The 19614-nt window shown below is 38.8% G+C and overlaps 2 protein-coding genes across 2 annotated transcripts in view; one reads left to right on the forward strand and one right to left on the reverse strand.

Annotated features, from left to right (window-relative positions):
* The window catches only part of LOC126468626 (retinol dehydrogenase 13-like), a 90802-nt gene extending 78517 nt beyond the window's left edge, over positions 1 to 12285 (reverse strand). The window contains exon 1 of the mRNA XM_050096564.1: positions 12095 to 12285. Within this exon, the coding sequence (XP_049952521.1) occupies positions 12095 to 12171 (77 nt within the window). The 5' untranslated portion in view covers positions 12172 to 12285. The remainder of the gene's footprint in view (positions 1 to 12094) is intronic.
* Positions 12286 to 12352: 67 nt separating this feature from the next.
* The window catches only part of LOC126468584 (transcription factor IIIB 90 kDa subunit), a 371910-nt gene continuing 364648 nt past the window's right edge, over positions 12353 to 19614 (forward strand). The window contains exon 1 of the mRNA XM_050096561.1: positions 12353 to 13126. Coding sequence (XP_049952518.1) covers positions 12913 to 13126 — 214 coding nt within the window. The 5' untranslated portion in view covers positions 12353 to 12912. The remainder of the gene's footprint in view (positions 13127 to 19614) is intronic.

A 19614-nucleotide genomic window follows, 5' to 3' on the forward strand; every position in this document is an offset into this window, starting at 1 on the left:
TATGTCAGCCAGATTCACATGCTGTAAGAGCTGTAGATTGTGCAGCAGAACAGACTTTGATCAACAGCAGTCTATTGCACATTTTTCCTAATTACTAACTTCTCCAAATTTATCTTCATTACACTCCACAAAAAATAGTGGCTTTGTCGCAGTAGAAGTTTCCTGATCAGTTGGAGTACATATTAAGGATGGAATAAATAATTTTGCTCCTAGACCTAGACATCTGAGTTGTCCCTCTTCCCATGGGATAGAGGCAGTAGGAAAAGCAGCAGGGTTGTAATTGTCCATACTGAAGTTTCAATCAGAATGATCATTGTTCTGGTGTAATTTAATATGTTTAATGTGTGAAATGTCCGTCCTGATGCCACCTAGTCCAATCAATGGCTCTCCCCACAGGAACCACCCAGCTGCAGCAATGGCCATCTGGCACAATGTCCATTGCCGGGACTCCTGATGACCTTGGAAGAAAGGCATCTACTCCTTAGCATGTGTGGGGAACTAGCAGCTCAGGCACCAGCAATGTGACTCCTGTGCTGTGAGGTGGCTCAATGAAAAGAGTACATAACAATCCCTTCAAATCAGACTGGCTACGGCATTCGCTTTGAAGAACAAGTAAGGACCTAAGCAGGTACCGTACACAGATGCTTTATAGCACTGCATGCAGTAGGTACTATTTATTGTATTCTTCCCCAGTCGGTCCACACTAAAGAAAAATTTGGAAAATGGAGGTCAAACATGGAAGGGGACCACAAATGTGAAAATTGTTTTCTTATGTTTGAGTATTAAGGAACTCATTTTAGTTACACGGGTTAAGTGTAGATTGTAATTCAGTCCAACACTGTAACTAGCTTGTAACTTTAAAGACATCATTGTTTTGTGTTTGACTGCTATTGCGAATTTCATTTTAACTTCATTGGTTAGGTGCAAATAATAATACAAATTGTACATTGCAAGTAGTTTGCTACATTTTGTATGCTGATTCATGGCTTGTGGCTATTATGGAGATTATTTCTATTACCAATACCGAGTGAATTTATCATGGCCAGCAATTGGGCCTCCCCCCTTTGGGGAGGTCTAGGTCTAAAGTTCTGCACATCTGTTCGACGTCCCTTCTTGAAAACAGGGATGACCTGTGCCCTTTTCCAATCCTTTGGAATGCTACGCTCTTCTAGAGACCTACAGTACACCGCTGCAAGAAAGGGGGGCGGGAGGGGGGGGGGGGGGGGGGGGGGGCGAAGTTCCTTCGCATACTCTGTGTAAAATCGAACTGGTATACCATCAGGTCCAGCGGCCTTTCCTCTTTTGTTGTCATCTTCAGGCAGTACTGATGACTGCTCGTCTTCTGCCAGGCCCCATCTTATATACCCCTACCTCCCACATGTTGTTGATCACAGGCCTGCAGTGATAGGGCAGGGCTCCACTGCCAAGCTGGTTGGTGGAACTGTGTAGGCAGGATCCCAGCCACAGTCCTCAGTCTGAGGGTGATCACCACCGAGCTCATGTTGTAGCTGGAGAGGAGGCACTTACGTGCGGTGATGTCCTTGCTCTTTAGTTAGTACTGGGTGAATGGGTCTTCCCACTTACTGCCTTTGTTTTGAGCATGCACAAGGCTGGGTTCCATACCTTACTTAGCTGGAATCTGTTGGACTGTTTTAACAACATGGTCCATTGTAATTCACACTGTGGCCTTTGGAGATCCAGTACTCTGCAACAACTGACTTTGTCGGTTTTTCATTATCTGAGTGACACCTGTGCTCAGCACAGCTTTCCTAATCGGTCCGGATCGTCTGGCCTGCGTACATTTTCCTGCAATGGCACATCAGATGTAGTTGACTCCCAGTTTACTGTGTCCTTGGTTGTGCTTAGCAGACCTCAGCAAGGTTTTCACCTTGGCTGGCAGGTGAAACACCCACCTGACATTATATTCTCACTGTTCCAAGTGGTGTGTTAGTGACATGCAATGAACACTTGGACAGAATGGCAATAAGGGGTCCAAACACCAATGGAAGCCAAAATGTTTATGGAGGCACTTCAACAAGAAGCCTTTGATTCAGCAGCCCATAAACAACCATGTTTCTGCAAATACAGGTATGTGGATGAAACTTTCATAAATTGGTCACATGGACAACAGAATCTATAAGAATTACTGAATCATCAGATTTTACTGCATCAGAAAATCATATTCATGATAGAGATAAAAGAAAACAAATAACTTCCATTTCTGGGTGTATTACTCAAGTGCAGACAGTACCTACCACAAACATACTTGCACGCCTCCAGTCATCATACACCTTCACAATGAGAGGTGTCCCCAATACACTAGTGCACAGTGCTCATGAAATTTACGATCAAGAAAGTTTAGCAGCAGAGTTGCAGCACCTACAAACAATTTTCCAAAATAATGTTTCCAATTATGCCAGACTGAGCATGTCATAAAACAGAAAAAAACCAAGCCACAAAGCACAGAGCAAAAAGAGAAAGTGCTACAGCAGTGTTTATCCCATTATGTAAATAACACATAGCAAAAATTGGGAGAATATTACAAAAATCTACCATTATATGCATATTTCACCTGCTGCCCAAAAAGAAAGTTTTTTGGAGATCTTTCAGGATGACCTAGGACTCCTAAAACCATGAGTCTAACATGTCTGGTGCACATGTGGGGAAACTGTACACAGGTCATACAATCTAGACCATGGAGGAAAGACACGTGGACCAAAGGCATCACACAGATAAAGAAAAACGGACAAAGTTAGCTGTCGCAGAGCACTGTATCTCCAAATAGCATTAAGTTGTTAAAACAGGCCAACAAATTCTTGGACTGTGTTTTAAAATAATGTGCAGAGATCTGATTACATGAAGAATTAATGAATAAAGACAACAGTTTCCAAATAAGTAAGGCTTGGGACCAAGCCTTGAGTGTGCTCAAAGTACAATGGCAATATGGGAAGACTTCCATGAGTAATCTCTTAGCAGCTGGGCAATCTTCCCAGCTGTACGGTCATGGTCCATGAAACTTTATTGTTCCTGACATTTCGTCTGGAGCTGCACTAAATGTCTTTGGAGATGCTCCAGGTTTGCCAAATCTGCAAGACTCAGCAGAACAAGGAACATACCCAAAGATGTAAAGTGCAGCTCTGAATGAAACATCAGGTACGAGAAAGTTTCATGTACCACACCTATACAAGCAGGAAGATTCACCAGCAGTAAGTATATGGGAAGAGCCGTTCACCTCTCGCAACCTGAACAGCTGGAACCTCACCACATAGAAATGCCTCCAGTAACAACATGAGGTCATTGGCGGTGGCACTCAGACTGAGGATTGTTGTTCAGTTCCTGTCAGTGTACATTCCCCATCACTTCAGCAAGGGGGAGGGGAGGGGCCATGCAGGATGAGTCAGGAGGAATGGTACATTCTTTAAGCGGTGATATTATCTGTGATTCTGAACAAAAAAACTTTAGAATATCACTGTCCTTTCCTTCACCATATCTGACACACAGCTGTTTGAAAATCAAGGTGTCAGTTGCATGCTAGCACTCACATATGTATATGACCAAAGTGATATTAGGCTACGTAGTGTTGCCTTTACTGCAAAATTACTGATGAACAGCTCACGAATACAGCTGTTTTAGGTAACCGTCTTAACGGAGTACAGTATCTTGGTGTCCTAAATGCATTACTAGAATACTTGAAGGATATTCCTTTGGCAATATGATGTAATACGTACTTTCAGCATGACAGAGCACCTACACATTCTGTATGGCCAGTGACACAGCACCTCACTGGAAAGTATCCTGGTCATTGGATTGTTAGGTGGAGTTTAAAAGTGAATTCCACGAGCACAGAGTGCACAAAAAGGAAGAACTTCTAGACCTCATTTTACAGGTGTGTGCTCAAGTAAAGGACCATATGAATAAGCTCAGACCAGCAACACAACAGTTGTCTACATGAGCTGCAAAATGCATTGCAGTTAATGGACTTTCTGAACATCTTTTGTGAGGAAATGTACACAATTAAAATAAATCATTAGATCACAATTTTGCATTTACTATCACCTGCATTTGTCTTGTTCCCCAATGTTTTCATTAATTTCCTTGCAAACTGTGAAGAACTGGATATACGTTCATATGACTTCTTTTTTGTACAGAATCACTAATATTATCATCCCTCAATGCATATATCTTTCCTTCTGACTCATTCTGCATAAGAAAGTGCCCAGCAGAGGACAAGCAATCATCAGGACAGCTTGATTATGGCAACACCCCATTTTCCTCAAATACTGCACCATATGCACGATGCCACCTAGATGAGTATTCAAGAACAGTTCAATACCAGCATTTACGTTTCATCCCTCACAGATATGGCTATATCACTGTTAGTTGGCATTGTAACAATATTATGAAAAGGATAGTTGCTACTGACCATATATCAGAGATGCTGTGAGTGTGTGTGTGTGTGTGTGTGTGTGTGTGTGTGTGTGTGTGTGTGTGTGGTCTTTTCTCGACAAAGGCTTTGTTGGCTGAAAGCTCATTTTGTGACAGTCTTTCCACTGTGCCTATCTGCGACTTAGTATCTCCACTATATAATGAGTGGCAACTACGCTTTCCATAATATCGTTACTTTCCATCATGAATTTTCTACTAGTTGGCATTGTGGTGCTCAGTATAGCCAAACAAGTAACTGAAGAAAACTACCAATTATGTGGTGTTTTTTTGAGGAGGTTAATATTAAGTTAATGTTATTTTGTTTAACATTTCGATTTTGATTCATATCTGTAGGAGAGAAGGTTGTCTTTTGCCTGGTCTGTACCTATCCAGAGCCCCATATTCCCACGAGTATACTGCTAATTACAAGTTGGTTTTTAAATCACTTCAAATACATTTCTGACAATGAAATTGCTGCAATTGTGTGTTTTGTTATGGTTGTATAAGTGATGCGAATGTTGTCAATTTGGATTTAGACTAATTATTTACATCCACCATTTTGATGATGGCAGGTATCAAACATTACATGTTACCTAATAATACTGCAATAAAAGAAACACACAAAATGAGATAGATCTCATACTGAAGAAATACCTTTTTACGCAAACATATTATTGCCAGAGTTTTTCTGCTGTTTCAAATATAGTAGCGTGCACATGACCGTGTAAAAGGAAAATAGACAAGTGCTGAATGAATCTCAGTATATGATGTACTGTAAATGGATGGTTACACATCAATTAATGACTTGGAAAAGTCTGGTTGTATGTGTGTGTGTGTGTACATAGTGTAAGTACTATAGTGTGTCCAGCTCTGCTGTGCAGTGTGACAGAGAATTCACAATTAAGTATTATTGCATTGCTCTGTGAACAGAGGATCCAGTAAAAGTTATGTATTGGAACCCCCTTGCATTATTCAATACAGTACACACATAAAAATTAGGTTGTGCTACCAGCCAATTCATTACCACAACCTTCATTTGGCTTTCACATCCATTTATTTTACCAATTTACAACCAAATTGTTACCTTTCAATCTAATCTCACTCTTGGGTTGTGTTACAGATCAGTTTGTTACCATAATCAAGATTTCGGGGTGCTGATGGAGGTGGTTCCAAAACCACACTTTACCCAAAGAGTAAAAACTTCAGACATCTTTCTTTCAATTCAAACTACTAACACTTAAATTTGGCAAATGTATCATATGTAAATGTTATTACAGGTGTGTGTGTGTGTGTGTGTGTGTGTGTCTGTGTGTGTGTGTGTGTGTGTGTGTGTGTGTGTGCTGTGTGTGTGTATATATATAAAACCAATTAATGGAAAAAAACTTGCGAAATAAAGGTTGTGGTAACAGACAGATTTGTAGTGTAGCTCGCTGCCTACATTTGTGGCAAACATAACACATTTTCCATTATAGAAATTGAAGCTGCAATGTAAATTCAGAAAAGCAAAAGCTGCTTAACATAACAGACAGCTCTCCAATGAGTATTTTGGAATGGAACATGCATTTTTAGCAGAGACTTGTGCATCTGTGAAAAGATCTATGCACTAAGCATCCAACAGCTACCACTGTCACACCTTAGCAAAAGATATATCAGAGAACCCGAGAAAATTCTGGTCCCACGTAAAATCGCTAAGCAGGTCTACGCCTTCCATTCAGCCCTTTGTTGACCAGTCTGGAGGAGGAGGAGATTAGTGTTTAACGTCCCATTGACAATGAGGTCATTAGAGATGGAGTACAAGCTCGGATTAGGGAAGGATGACGAAGGAAATTGGCCATGCCCTTTCGAAGGAACCATCCCGGCATTTGACTGAAGTGATCTAAGGATCAAAGAAACCTAAATCAGGATGGCCAGATGCAGGATTGAACCATCGTCCTCCTGAATGGGAGTCCAGTGTGCTAACCACTGCACCACCTCACTCTATGACCAGTCTGGTGGGGCAGTTGAAGATAGCAAAACAAAAGCTGAAGTTTTAAATTTCACATTCAAGAAATCATTCACACAGGAGAATTGTTAACCCATGACGTAATGGTGATGTGGTTTGGTGTGTGACATCACTATAGCATAGAGCTTTTGAGTTGGTTGTGTTTGCAGATGTCATGTTGTTGTATTTGATGGTGACCTCAGATGGTGGGTGTGGACATGTTGATTTTAACATGTAGTATTGGGTTCATTAGTAGCAGTAGTAGTTTATTCATCCAGCGACAATGTACATTTATGGATTTTGTCAAAGTTTAACAAAGATAGGATAAGGGTGTACAGTTTCCTACATAATACAATGGTTCATTGTACCCATCACAACATTTTTGGCCAATACAACTTCGATCACTGTAATAATATAAAAGTATGAGAAGGCTCTTTCACATGAAATACATTACAAGTAAATAATTGATTTAATATTTTTGTTCGGGGCCTTTTACATGTAATATATTACAAGTAAATGATTGATTTAACACTCCTGTTACAGAAAAATTATCATTGAGACGGTGACAAGCATTTGATTTATGGTACAATTAACATATAGTAAATGAATGTAGTTACTAGCTACAAGGTTACTGAAGATGTCATTTATACTATAATAGCAGTTGGTCATTAAGAATTTAAATATTGCTTCCTTGACTGTAGACAATTTTTTTATTTCGTTTAGCTGAGCTGGAAGTTTGTTGTACAAAATAGTACCCTGAATGTGGCTTGTTTTGTGTTAAAGCCTTGTTTACTCTTTTTATGTGGATGTCAGTGCACATTATTGTATTGTACGAATGAAGATCTGTGTTGGTTTTATAATTATCAGTGTGCATTTTTATATTAACAACACTTTGTTTTATATAGAGGCATGCTAAGGGTAGAATATTTAGGTGTTGAAATAACTGTTTGGAAGGTGTTAGCCTTGTACTGTTTGAAATTATTCTAACAGCTCATTGTTGTAAGGTGAAGATGGTTTTCATGTTTGCCTTATTATGACCTCATAGGGTTAGACCATAGGTGATAGCAGAATAGATGTAATGAAAGTAGCCAGTTCTGCTACACTCTCTACTACACACAGTACTAATTATGCATAATGCAAAGCAAGTAGAGCTTAACTTGTTAGTGAGGTAGAGAATGTGGGCTTTCCAGTCAAAATTTTCATCAATTTGCACACCTAAGAATTTTGTGACAATTACCCTTTCAATTTGTTTATTGTGAATTTTGACGTTCACATCATGATGAGACTTTGTTTACCTTGAATGTATACAATTAGTTTTGGAAATATTTAAGGTTAACCTGTTCAGTTCAAACCAGTTTTGTATGTATTCCAAAACTCTCACACTTGCAGATGTTGGCAATACCCTATTTATGTCTGTTACAACAATATTTGTGTCATCAGCAAACAAAGTTATGTGCGTACCACTGATTGGGATCTTGATGCTTTGGTTTTTATTGTTTGCTGAGGTAATTTCTACTACCCGTTTTCTATTGTGGAAACATGACTGAAACCATTTTAATGCAACTTCTCGTATACCTATAGCTAGTTTGTCTAGAAAGATATCATGATCAACAGTATCGAATGCCTTCGATAAGTCCAAGTTTATTCCTACTGTACTATTATTTCTGTCAAGTCCCATTACAATGTTTTTGATCAATTGGGTAATTGCTGTATCTGTACTCATGTCTTTGCAAAAATCATGTTGGTTTACAGACAAGAGACTGAATTTTTTGAGGTAATTTGTAATTATATTTTTCATGACAGTCTCTATTATTTTTGAAAATAAAGATAACAAAGCTACTGGTCTATAGTTTCCCACTTCATATATATTACCCTTTTTATACAATGGTTTTATTTTTGAAATTTTTAATCTTTGTGGGAACACCCCTTCTATTAATGATGTATTTATGATACGTGATGAGTGGTTCTGCTATGACACTAGCACATTTAATTTGGACTGAACCTGGTACCTCGTCAATTCCAGAGTACTTTTATTCTTCATTGTTTTTATTATCTTAAGAACTTCTAATTTATTTGTGGGACATAGCAATATTGAATTACCACTTTGTTCTACTTGAACTGTGGTACTACTATTACTAGTAAATTTTTTACTTAGATTGACTTGAGTGTTTATGAAATAGTCATTTATGTAATTTGCTAGAGTATCTTTTCTGAGTTACACACCATGATTATCTTTTAATACAATGTCATCTTGCTTTTTAACACTTTTGTTTGTTTCCTTTTTCACTATATTCGATATTGCTTTCTACTTGTTTGCTGTTCCTATGATTACTTAGTCATTGTGCATTGTCTTGGCTGTTTTAATTACTTTCTCATACATTTTCTTATATGTCTTAACATATTCTGCAAAGTGTTCATCTTGGTTGTCTTTTCTCAGTTGATTGAGAAAAGTTTTAGCTTTTGACTGGATACTCTGATAGTAGGTGTTATCCACTGGCTGCTGTTCCCCGGCATGACATTAATTCTTGTCATTTGTTTGTTAATACATCTCAAATATGGACATGAAATTATTACAAAATGCATTGAATGATTGAACAGTTGTTGATTTTATAATATCTAATAGGGACGAAGATGACTCTATTCTAGTGGGGTCCATGAAGAGTGGTTTCATGTGAGAGCTGTTTAGGATACTCAAAAGCTGTCTTTTTTCTTCATTTTATGTTAAAATCCCCACATAGTAATAAATTCACTTCATTGTTATACAAAATGTTTAGCACTGCTTCCAAATTTTTTAAAAAAGATATGTTTTTGTCACCTAATGTTGACCTGTATATTGATATGACAATTAGTTTTTTATGCTTCTCCTCATATTTTAGTTCAATGGTACATGATTCAAAATGTTTCTTGATATTTAAATGGTATGTTTCATATCTAACTTTATATTGCAGCTCAGCCCTACCGTATATGCATACTCCACCATTTTTACAAACAGGGTGGCAATAATTCAAAATTGCTTATATTTATAGGACTTAATTCACTGACCCTGCACCAATGTTCCGATAGAGAAATACAAGAGAAATCTACAAAGTTGTTTATGGCGACTTCTACTTCTAACACTTTATTCTTGAGACACTAAATGTTTTGATTCATTATCTTGAAAGTTTTGCAAAAGTTCTGGTTGTCATTGTGCTTAAGTGCTTTTGAGTTTACGTAGTTGGTGCGGTAGCATGGGTTATGGAATTTTTTGAGTCAGTTATTAATGTTTTTCTTTTGTTTATGTGTTTGGCGTTTTTGTTAGGTCTGATTAGTTTGCTGTTTGTTGCGCGGAAAGAAGACTAAATTTTTGTTTTGTTTTGATTATTTGTTTGGTGTGGATATCACACTGAAGTTCATGAGTATATTACTATGTTCTGAGATGGGTGATGATATGATGTCAGTCATACAGTACAGTCTTATTGCTGAGTATGTTAGGTGTCACGTTTGTGGCACCAACATGAAGTTGATGAGAGTTCTGGTGACTTGGACCAGGGACATGTACATGTTGTGTTTGTGTGTGTGTGTGTGTGTGTGTGTGTGTGTGTGTGTGTGCGCCAGGGGCTTTGTTGGTAAATAGTTTTTATTTTGGTTTTATTATGCAATAATTTGGATGTTTCGTGTGCTGTATATGTGTGGTAGGTTGGTTGTGTTTCAACTCGTGTAGTGAATATGGGGTATTGGGTTTCTGAGTTGTTGGGGTTTTGGTTCCACTTTTTGGAGTTGTAGGTGTTGGTCTTCTGGTACTGATAGCTGTGGTTGAGCTATATAGGTCAATGGAAATTTCCGATTCCTGTGGTTTTGTTGGTGTTGCTCAATGCTGTAATGTAAATTTTTTTGGGTATTATTTCTTTTGAGATAGACGAAAGGCAGCTTGATTTTTTCTCATATGATATACTGCAAACTAAGGATGAAGGGCAACAGGCAGATGCCACATTTCTAGATTTCCAGAAGGCGTTTGACACGGTGCCCCACTGCAGGCTGTTACTGAAGGTAGGAGCACATGGAATAAGTTCACATATATATGAATGGCTTGAAGACTTCTTAAGTAATAAAACCCAGATTTTTGCCTTGATGGTGAGTGTTCAACAGAGACAAGGATATAGTCAGGAGTGGCCCAGGAAAGTGTGATTGGACTGCTGTTGTTCTCTGTATACATAAATGACTTGGCGGACAGGGTGGGCAGCAATCTGCAGTTGTTCGCTCATGGTGCCATGGTGTATGGTAAGGTGCCTAAGTTGAGTGACTAGGGGAAAATACAAGACGACTGACAAAAAATTTCTAGTTGGTGTGATGAATGGCAGCTACCTCTAAATGTGGAAACATGTAATCTAATGAGAAGGAGTAGGAAAAACAAAATTGTACTGTTGAGATACAGTATTACTAGTGTCCTGCTTGACACAGTTAAGTCATTTAAATATCGGGACACAGTATTGCAAATTGATACAAAATGGAACAAGCATGTGAGAACTGTGGTAGGGAAGGCGAATGGTGAGTTTGGTTTATTGAGAGAATTTTAGGAAAGACTGGTTCACCTGTAAAGACCACTTACGGGATGCTGGTGTAACCTATTCTTAAGTACTGCTCGAGTGTTTGGATTCTGCATCAGGTTGGAGTGAAGGAAGGTAGTGAAGCAATTCGGAGGTGGGCTGCTAGATTTGTTACCTGCAGATTCAAATAACATGTAGGTGTTATGTAGATGTTTGGCAAACTCAAATGGGAATCCTTGGTGGGAAGGTGGTGTTCTTTTTGAGGAACCCTATTGAGAAAAATTTAGAGAATTGGCTTTTGAAGTTGACTGCCGTATGATTCTACTGCTGCCATCATACACTGCCCCTGAGGACCACAAAGATAAGATTCGAGAAATTAGGGCTTATACAGAGGCATGCAGGCAGCTGTTTTTCCATCATTCCATTTGTGAGTGGAACATGAAAGGAAATGACTAGTAGTAGTAGTAGTAGTAGTAGTACAGGGGTACACAGGGCCACACAACATATGATGGCTTGCAGTGTACCTATTTAGATGCAGACGCTATAAAACTGGTTAAAATTACATATTGGCCGCCTACCCCCCCCCCCCCCCCCCCCCCGAAATCTTGGTTGTGGTGATAGACTGATCTGTAGCAAAGCCCAAGGTTTAGGTTAGATTGGAGGGTGAAAATTTGGCTGTGAGTTGGTGAAGCTAAAAAATGTGAAAGCAGAAAATCTGAGTGTGGTACCAAATCGACCAGTAGTGGAGCCTAATGTTTACGTACGTGTCATAATGAAAAATGCGGGGGTGGGGGGTGGCTAACTTTTTTTGTATGCCAACTTTCTTTTGGCTGATTTACAAAACGAAATACATTTTAAAAATTAATTAAACAGCCCGAACTCCGACCAACATGATGAGAAGTAGCTACTAGACTTCAAGTACACTGCAGATCAGCCTGTCTCAACAACCAAAATTTCAAGGGGTTTGACACTTCTCTCGGTGTAACCAAAGGGGTCTCAAATAATGGATATCGTACTCGTTCTTTGACTCTCATCCCTAAGACAGTTAGATAGCTAGACGTCTATCTACAGGTCAGCTATATTAAACTGTCTGACATACATGCACACTCAGCTGTAAAAAAGTTACGTGCAGACTTCAGCAAGCAATATCAAACAAGAAACTTACTTGACGAACAGTGAACCTCCAACTGCTGTTCCTATAGCGCTCAGTATCACCATTGGCTTCGATGGCTTCCAGACCATGTCTTTGGGAAAAACTGACTACTAATTTCAAGTAAAACTCGGCTTCGTCTTCACACACTCTAAATATCTCACATGGCAATACAGGATTGCCTTTTGTTTACTATTTACATTGCCGGTATGGCAAAGATGCAATGTCAATGGAGCTATATGCTAACTCAAAGATATTACGAATAAGATTGACAATTTTATGCGTACTCCAAGAGCGTGAAAAAGTGTATGTGGCTTGGAAGCGGAACAGTGAATAGCGTATAACCTTAAAGAAATTCATTAAACATGTTACAAAAATGTTTCAGAGCCTCCTAGTAATTTTCATTATAGTAAATAATCTCAATGATACTATCAGGGAGGGTAGCAACTGTACGGGATGATAATATATGGTTTAAACAAGTATCTTACCTAGAAAAGGATGGAATGTGTACGCTTTTTTGAAACCTGTCACCCACAGCGTTTTATGTATAGTCATACATAAAGACGAAGTGCCAGTAGAGTGCTATTTGCTTTAGTCCATACTTTGTAAAAGGAGAATAGCGGACTGCTTTCTGTCCGTTTCAGACATAGTTGTTGTTCAGAAAAATAAATGAACAGTTATCATACAACACTTTCTCAGCTGACGTAAATTGAGCTGAAGTGTTTTCTTTTTAATTTATTCGTTCACAATACGCCCTTTCGCTCCAACAAGGAAGTGGTCATAAGCAGTAGGAGCATACTATCTGTTGTTCAGAAAAACGGACAACATTCAGTATGTCGAGCAACAAGTGCAAAAATTGTGGTGGTACAGACATAGATGTCGACCCAGCCCGTGGTGATGCTGTGTGCACCAGCTGTGGTTCTGTGCTGGAGCATAGTATAATTGTGTCAGAAATACAGTTTGAAGATAATGCACAAGGAGGAAGAGGGACAATAGGACAGTTTGTGTCATCTGATTCAAAAGGTGGAGCCAGAAACTTTGGAGGGGGTAAGTATTTCTATTTTTATCAAAACTTCATACCACAGCCAATAAATCATCGTTTTTCATTAGCAGCACATAGTGAGGCATGTAAAAAGACACTAATTCATAAGTTTATGTTCTTTAGTTGATATCTTTTTTTTTACATTGTATCATTTATCCTCATCTAAGTTATATTTCATCTCTGTGCAGTTTGATTTATTCCATATCCTTGAGAGTCGCTCGCTACCTGAACCTACGGAACACGAAAACAAATATATGTAGGCCTACAAGTTTTACGGTACATAACTACCAAACTCTTACATACATATGAACGAGTTGCATCAAAAGTGGAGTGAAGGGTACATACTAATCAGAACCATCATACTCCTTGCTGGTAGACAACTGAATGGTATGTGTGAAGAATGACAGCCTCTCTGCTTCTTCACAGGCATGAATGTGTGTAATTTTGCCTTCACATTCATACAAAATGTTTGTTTGTGACAGAGAATTTCTATTAAAACATGTTTCTTGGAAATTCATGAGCAAATGTTTTTCAGTGTCCCTGTTGTATGCTAATGCCCACAAATGGAGGTATAATGGTTGAGAATGGACTATATAAGAGGTTTATTAGTAGGGCCTACCTTCCTTCATAGCTGATTTACATTTCCTAGGAATTGTTCTGTGAATCATATTACGGCATCCTTTTTCCCCAGCAATTAGATTTAGATGATTGGTCTATCTTAAAATCACTGCAAGGAGTGACAAATATACCAACAATGTGATTGATTCTTGCGATTTTTTACATATGATGTGTTAGGGGAGCTATTGGTCATGGAGGATATGTTTGCAGATACAGTTCTCAGTTCTGCGGCCTTTTTTTTAAAAAACCATCTACAGTAGTGGATTTAACATTCAAGCATTTTAAAAAAATCACAGTCTCGCAGATTTAAGATTTTATCAAACAAGTGGTTCAGCTAATTTTTTGGTAACAGTTGTATGTTCGCCGCCCCCCCTCCCTCCCCTTCCCATGCATGTGTCATTTTCAAACACAAGCCACTGAGAACCAAAGTGGTCTAAGTCAAAATATTTTAGTTTTTGAGTTATACCACTCAGTTCACTCACAATGAACGGAAATTTGTTGTGGAGAGGTGGTATAACGATAACACACCAGAACCACTTGAGAGCTCCAAATGCATTTTTCCTCTCACATGAGAGTGCCAGAGTGAAGTGCATTTGTGGGAATAGTGATGTAAGTCAAACAGCAAGGGCATGTGGTCTTGTTGTTGTTTGTTGTTTAGCGTGTTTATTTACACTCAACAATCAAAAAGGCCTTGTAAAAGTGCTAGTAAGTATTAGCATTGTTTTCTTTTTTTAGATTCGTAATATCCAGTTGTTATTAAAGCAGAAATTGTCTTTATAAGGGAAGTTTGCACTCCATGCAAAATCTTTCATTTCTCAGAAGTGGGAAAAATTGATTACATCACTTTGGCTCTCAGCGGCTCATATGTAGATAACGTGAGCTACATAATATTTTCATATATGTATGTAATATGCACTAAAATATTCATCAGAGGGTTATTTATATTGAAGTGTGATTTAAATGTAGAACGACCATACATCTTTGGTGATGCTACAGATAATTTGCTACAATCATCTTCGTTTTGTATTCCCAGTTGTTGGCTTCGCTCACGCAACCAGTGCGTCATCTTCCAACCCAACATAGACCTCTGGTTATGCTACATGTCTGTGTATTACCACAACTAAGATTTAGAGTGGCGACACTATCATAGTTGAATTTAATTTTTTGTTAGTCTTATACAAAATGTATGACATATTTATTTTTGCTTTCAATAATTAATTTGGTCATTTACTCATTGTTTTCTGTGGGTCCCATCACAAAGGAGACCTTTCAGTGATGTTGGTCAAGCTAACTTATGCATTAAAAAAGAGGAGTCATTGTTAGAAATTAATATGTGCAGTGTGTTCGCAATAATCCATCACCACACTGATACATACCATGTACTTTTGCTGGCTAAGTTTAATACAGTAAAATTATGAGGGCAGCCACAACTGTGAAAAGAGCTGCTACTTCCTCTGTTATATTAAATACCGGCTGTTAACACCAACTGAAAGATTGTTATTTAGATGATGACATTGATTTATATCAAACAAGAAAGTTATCTGTGTGCTGTAAGAAAAAAAGCTTTCTTGTAATGAATGTTGCTACTTGTCATACAGCTAATGGTAATCTTCAGTATACAGACAATTTGTTGGAATGGTGGATTAAAAAGTTTATTTATCGCTTTATTTTGAGTCTATAGAGATTCCCTATTTCCTGAAACTTCCTGGCAGATTAAAACTGTGTGCCAGATCAGGACTTAAACACCAGGACCTCTGCCTTTCCCTGGCAAGCGCTCTGCCAACTGAGCTACCAAAGCATAACTCATGACTTGCCCTCACAGCTTTACTTCTGCCGGTACCGCATTCCTACCTCTCAAACATCACAGAAGTTCTTGTTATTTCTGATGAAGCAAGTGAAAGAGCTTTGCATCAGGATACAGAATGGGAAAGGGAGGTAATATTTACATGAAAATTATATGTGTGTCATGTAGGCTACCTTGGATTTGTAAATCTAGTTCAGCTGAACTGATGTTTATTATTAGCGACAAAGACAATTAACAATTAAAAGCATGCTGCAGGGAAGTGAGTATATGAATTCATTAACTCTATGAACTTAAAAAATATATTATTCTTTCAATAATCGATATTCCAGGATAGAAACAATAAACAAGTGTGAGGAAAAGGAATCGTTCACCTGTTGCTGTTTGACTTGTGGCTTGTAGAAATTTATTGCAGCACTCCGACTTAACTCACTTCTGGGCTACTTCTTCTTTTTTAGTTTAAGTACACACTCTCACACAGAAAAACACAGACAACCTCACACACCCATTCAGATCCTCAGTCAGTGTTGTTTCTATCACAGATGGGTATGTTCAGGTGACTGACTTGTTCTATGTGTGAGAGACAACGTGTCTAGGGGGAAACTGTGATCACTTATTGTTCCAACTAGTCTCCTGTACTATTGTTGGAGTCACGAATGATGGCAGCCAAGTTTAGGTTTGTTCTGGACACCTATGTCACACACACACCGAGAGCGAATGAGCATTCAGTAGTGTTCGGAGCACTCTGCTCTTAATGCCATAGCTAATGCGAGCATTAAATGTTTTCTAGTGAATTTCTATTTCATTTGTTGTGAGTTGTTATTGCTGATGGTGGTGGTAAGTCATAAATTCTACGTAAGCAAGGAGAGACATATTTTGCAGGATATATGCTTCCATAAAGCAGAATCTATGCGCGTGCACGTACCGCAATTGTCACTTGGAATCGTCAACAATGCCATCCCTATCCATGCTTTGACATGCACAAACCACCATCATTCATGGATCGGACTATAGTGACCCTAATAGATGATTATTATACTCTTGTGAGCCATAGCAGATGCTTACGGCTTTTTGAGTGTTGTTAATACCATGTCTCTCATTTCCTGACTCATATGCAGGGTGACCACAATGAGACTCCAACATTTGAACTCATAAAATCTGAGAGGAAACACAATTTATTGGCGAACAAATACAGGGAAATCATACAGATGCTCAACAAGTTTTCATACACAGGTGGACGGTTCAGTACACTTGAACATGGTCGCCACGGGTAGCGCGAAGAAGATCAAGTCTATAATCGATTTTGTGCCATGTGTTGTGGAGCATCTGTTCTGTGACAGAGTTGATGACAATTCTTATGCGCTGTTTCAAGTCTTGGAGGTCCTTTACTGGTGTAGCGTATATCCGGTCTTTCACATAACCCCACAAGAAAAAATCGAGGGGGGTTATGTCGGGCAAACGTGGTGGCCAAGGAATTGGACCTCCATGGCCAATCCATCGTTGCGGGAATGTGTCATTCAAAAATTTTTGAACATCAAGGCTCCAGTGGGCTGGTGCACCGTCCTGTTGAAACATCACATTTGGCTGCATGTCTGTTATCTGTGGCACGGCAAATTGTTCCAACATGTCCAGGTAAATGGCTCCACCCACAGTCAGCTCCTGAAAGAAAAACGGCCCAACAATGCAATTTATCATCAAACTACACCACACATAAACTTTTGGACTGTTGCGCATGTGTTCCCTAGATGCATGTGGATTTTCAGACCCCCAGATGCGCACATTGTGACTATTGACAGCCCCTGACACTTGAAAGGTTGCCTTGTCAGTAAACATCACGCATGATAAAAATGTCTCGTCCACGGCAGTGCGATCTAACATGACACATGCAAATTCTTCTCGCTTTGGTCGATCATCAGGCTTGGTTTCTTGCACAACCTCCACTTTATATGCATACAAACATAATCGCTAATGAAGCAGTTTGTGCATTGTTGAACGTTTCATAAGAAGTTCTCGTGCTGCCTGTCGCACTGACTTCTGTGGATTTTGTTCAAATGACTGCCACACTTCTTCCACATGATGTTTGCTGATCCCAGGCTTACCACCACCATGCCCTTTTGCAACACTCCCAGTAGCCAAAAACTGATCACACCACTTCTGTATAGTCTTGAATGACGGGGGCACTTTGTTGTAAACTCGACGAAAGTTTCTTTGTACTTGGGTCACTGATTTTGTCTCTGCATACCACCAGACCACTTGTGCATGCTCCTTCATATCCTCCATTTTGCTAAAACAATTGATTGCAGTTCCACTACGGCCACTTAGCATATCAAATTTGCACACCACAAACTAGTTGAGTTGCTCTGTCTGCCCCTTCAGGATTCACAGGTCCACCATCTGAAATGAGAAAGATTTAGTATATTAAAATGTTGGAGTCTCATTGTTGACACCCTGCACTTTATTTATGAAATGGTGCTAGCACCTTTCATCCTCACCCACAAACTGCTGCATGAAATCCTCCTTGCCCACCCGATATCAGCAGTGAAGCTCCTGGCTCAGACACACACAATACACTTTATGCCACAATTTACACTGCTGTGCGGTCCTCATGTGCCGCAGATTGACCATGTTCTGTGACGTATCTGAAAGCACTTTGTTCAGTGTTCCCAGATCCACGTGCCTTCATTGTCAATTATTGTAAGTGTTAGCTACTGTTTTCACTTAAATATGAATTATAATTTACATATGTGATAAATGTTAAGACTAAAAATCCACAGGTTTGATCTACAGTTGGTCATGTTTCAAAGCAAAACTCAATCAAGAAAACTTATAAAGTGTCACTGGCCATTAATTATCTTCAGATGACGAAATGTTTATTGCTGCTGATAGGTATATACAAGTGACAATATGGTTTTAACTTTCAGAACTATTAGTTCGTTCCTCAGTGCTCTGAGTGAAATGCTTTTCCATGTTAATCTTCCACAACATATTCCTCTCTCTTTGCTGAGGGAGGAACAAATAGTTTCAAAAGTTAGGATAGTGTTGTCACCTATATTTGTGGCTATTGGTAGCAGTAAACCTTTCACCTGCTGAAGGTTAATACTGGTCTAAGATTTCTTCTGTCATTTATTGCTTCTTTGACATCTGGTAATTCTGTTTTCATACAGAAAATGCCAAGCTGCATTGTGGTTCCATACCTATGCTATACTATAAGTCGCTTGTTACTGGCTGGGTAAGTTCAAATCTCAGAGGAAAGCGAGGGCATACTATCTCCAATAAGACCACACCTATCAGAGCACTGTAGTGATCAACGAAACATCTAGGGTAAGAACAGCTTTATTTATATGCCACCGTGCATTGAGTTGCTGATAGCCAGTGGTACGGAGTGAGAAGAGAATCTTGTTTCAGCTCAGTCATTGTAATTTCTATTTTGTTGTTAAACAAGGTCATTGTCATTATTTCTTGTTAGTCTGGTCAAGTTTTCAAACATTTGATCAATGTCATTATCAGATAGTCTTAATTGCACTTCTGAGACTGCATTTAAATGTATCACAGTGGACATGGGCCTAGTATAGTGTCTTACCTACTGACACTGTACTTGACATGGGCATAGTTTGGTAAATAATAGTCTTAATTGCACTTCTGAGACTGCATTTAAATGTATCACAGTGGACATGGGCCTAGTATAGTGTCTTACCTACTGACACTGTACTTGACATGGGCATAGTTTGGTAAATAAATTATGAGTATATCTGATCAAATACCCAAGTATCATCTTTCCTAGCTCACTAAAGGAAGCAAGGAAAGAAAGTGCTATATGGTCATAACATGAACCCAAAACTAGAGGAACATCAATACTCCAATAGACTGTTGCGGAACTCTGGCTGTTTCCAAAGCTTATTGGGCTTGTTGGATCCTCAATTCATATTCTGACAACAATATTTAACCACTTAACTTCGGGAGATTGCTTGCTGACTGCTTTCACATACGATGTCTGTTTTGGTCCTCACTGTATTAAATTGCTTTCTATCTTCAATTGCTACTCATTGTTTTCAAAAAAATACAGCAGATCAGATG

The sequence above is a fragment of the Schistocerca serialis genome, chromosome 1 (genome assembly GCF_023864345.2).
Source record: "Schistocerca serialis cubense isolate TAMUIC-IGC-003099 chromosome 1, iqSchSeri2.2, whole genome shotgun sequence".
Classification (NCBI taxonomy): Eukaryota; Metazoa; Arthropoda; class Insecta; order Orthoptera; family Acrididae; genus Schistocerca; species Schistocerca serialis.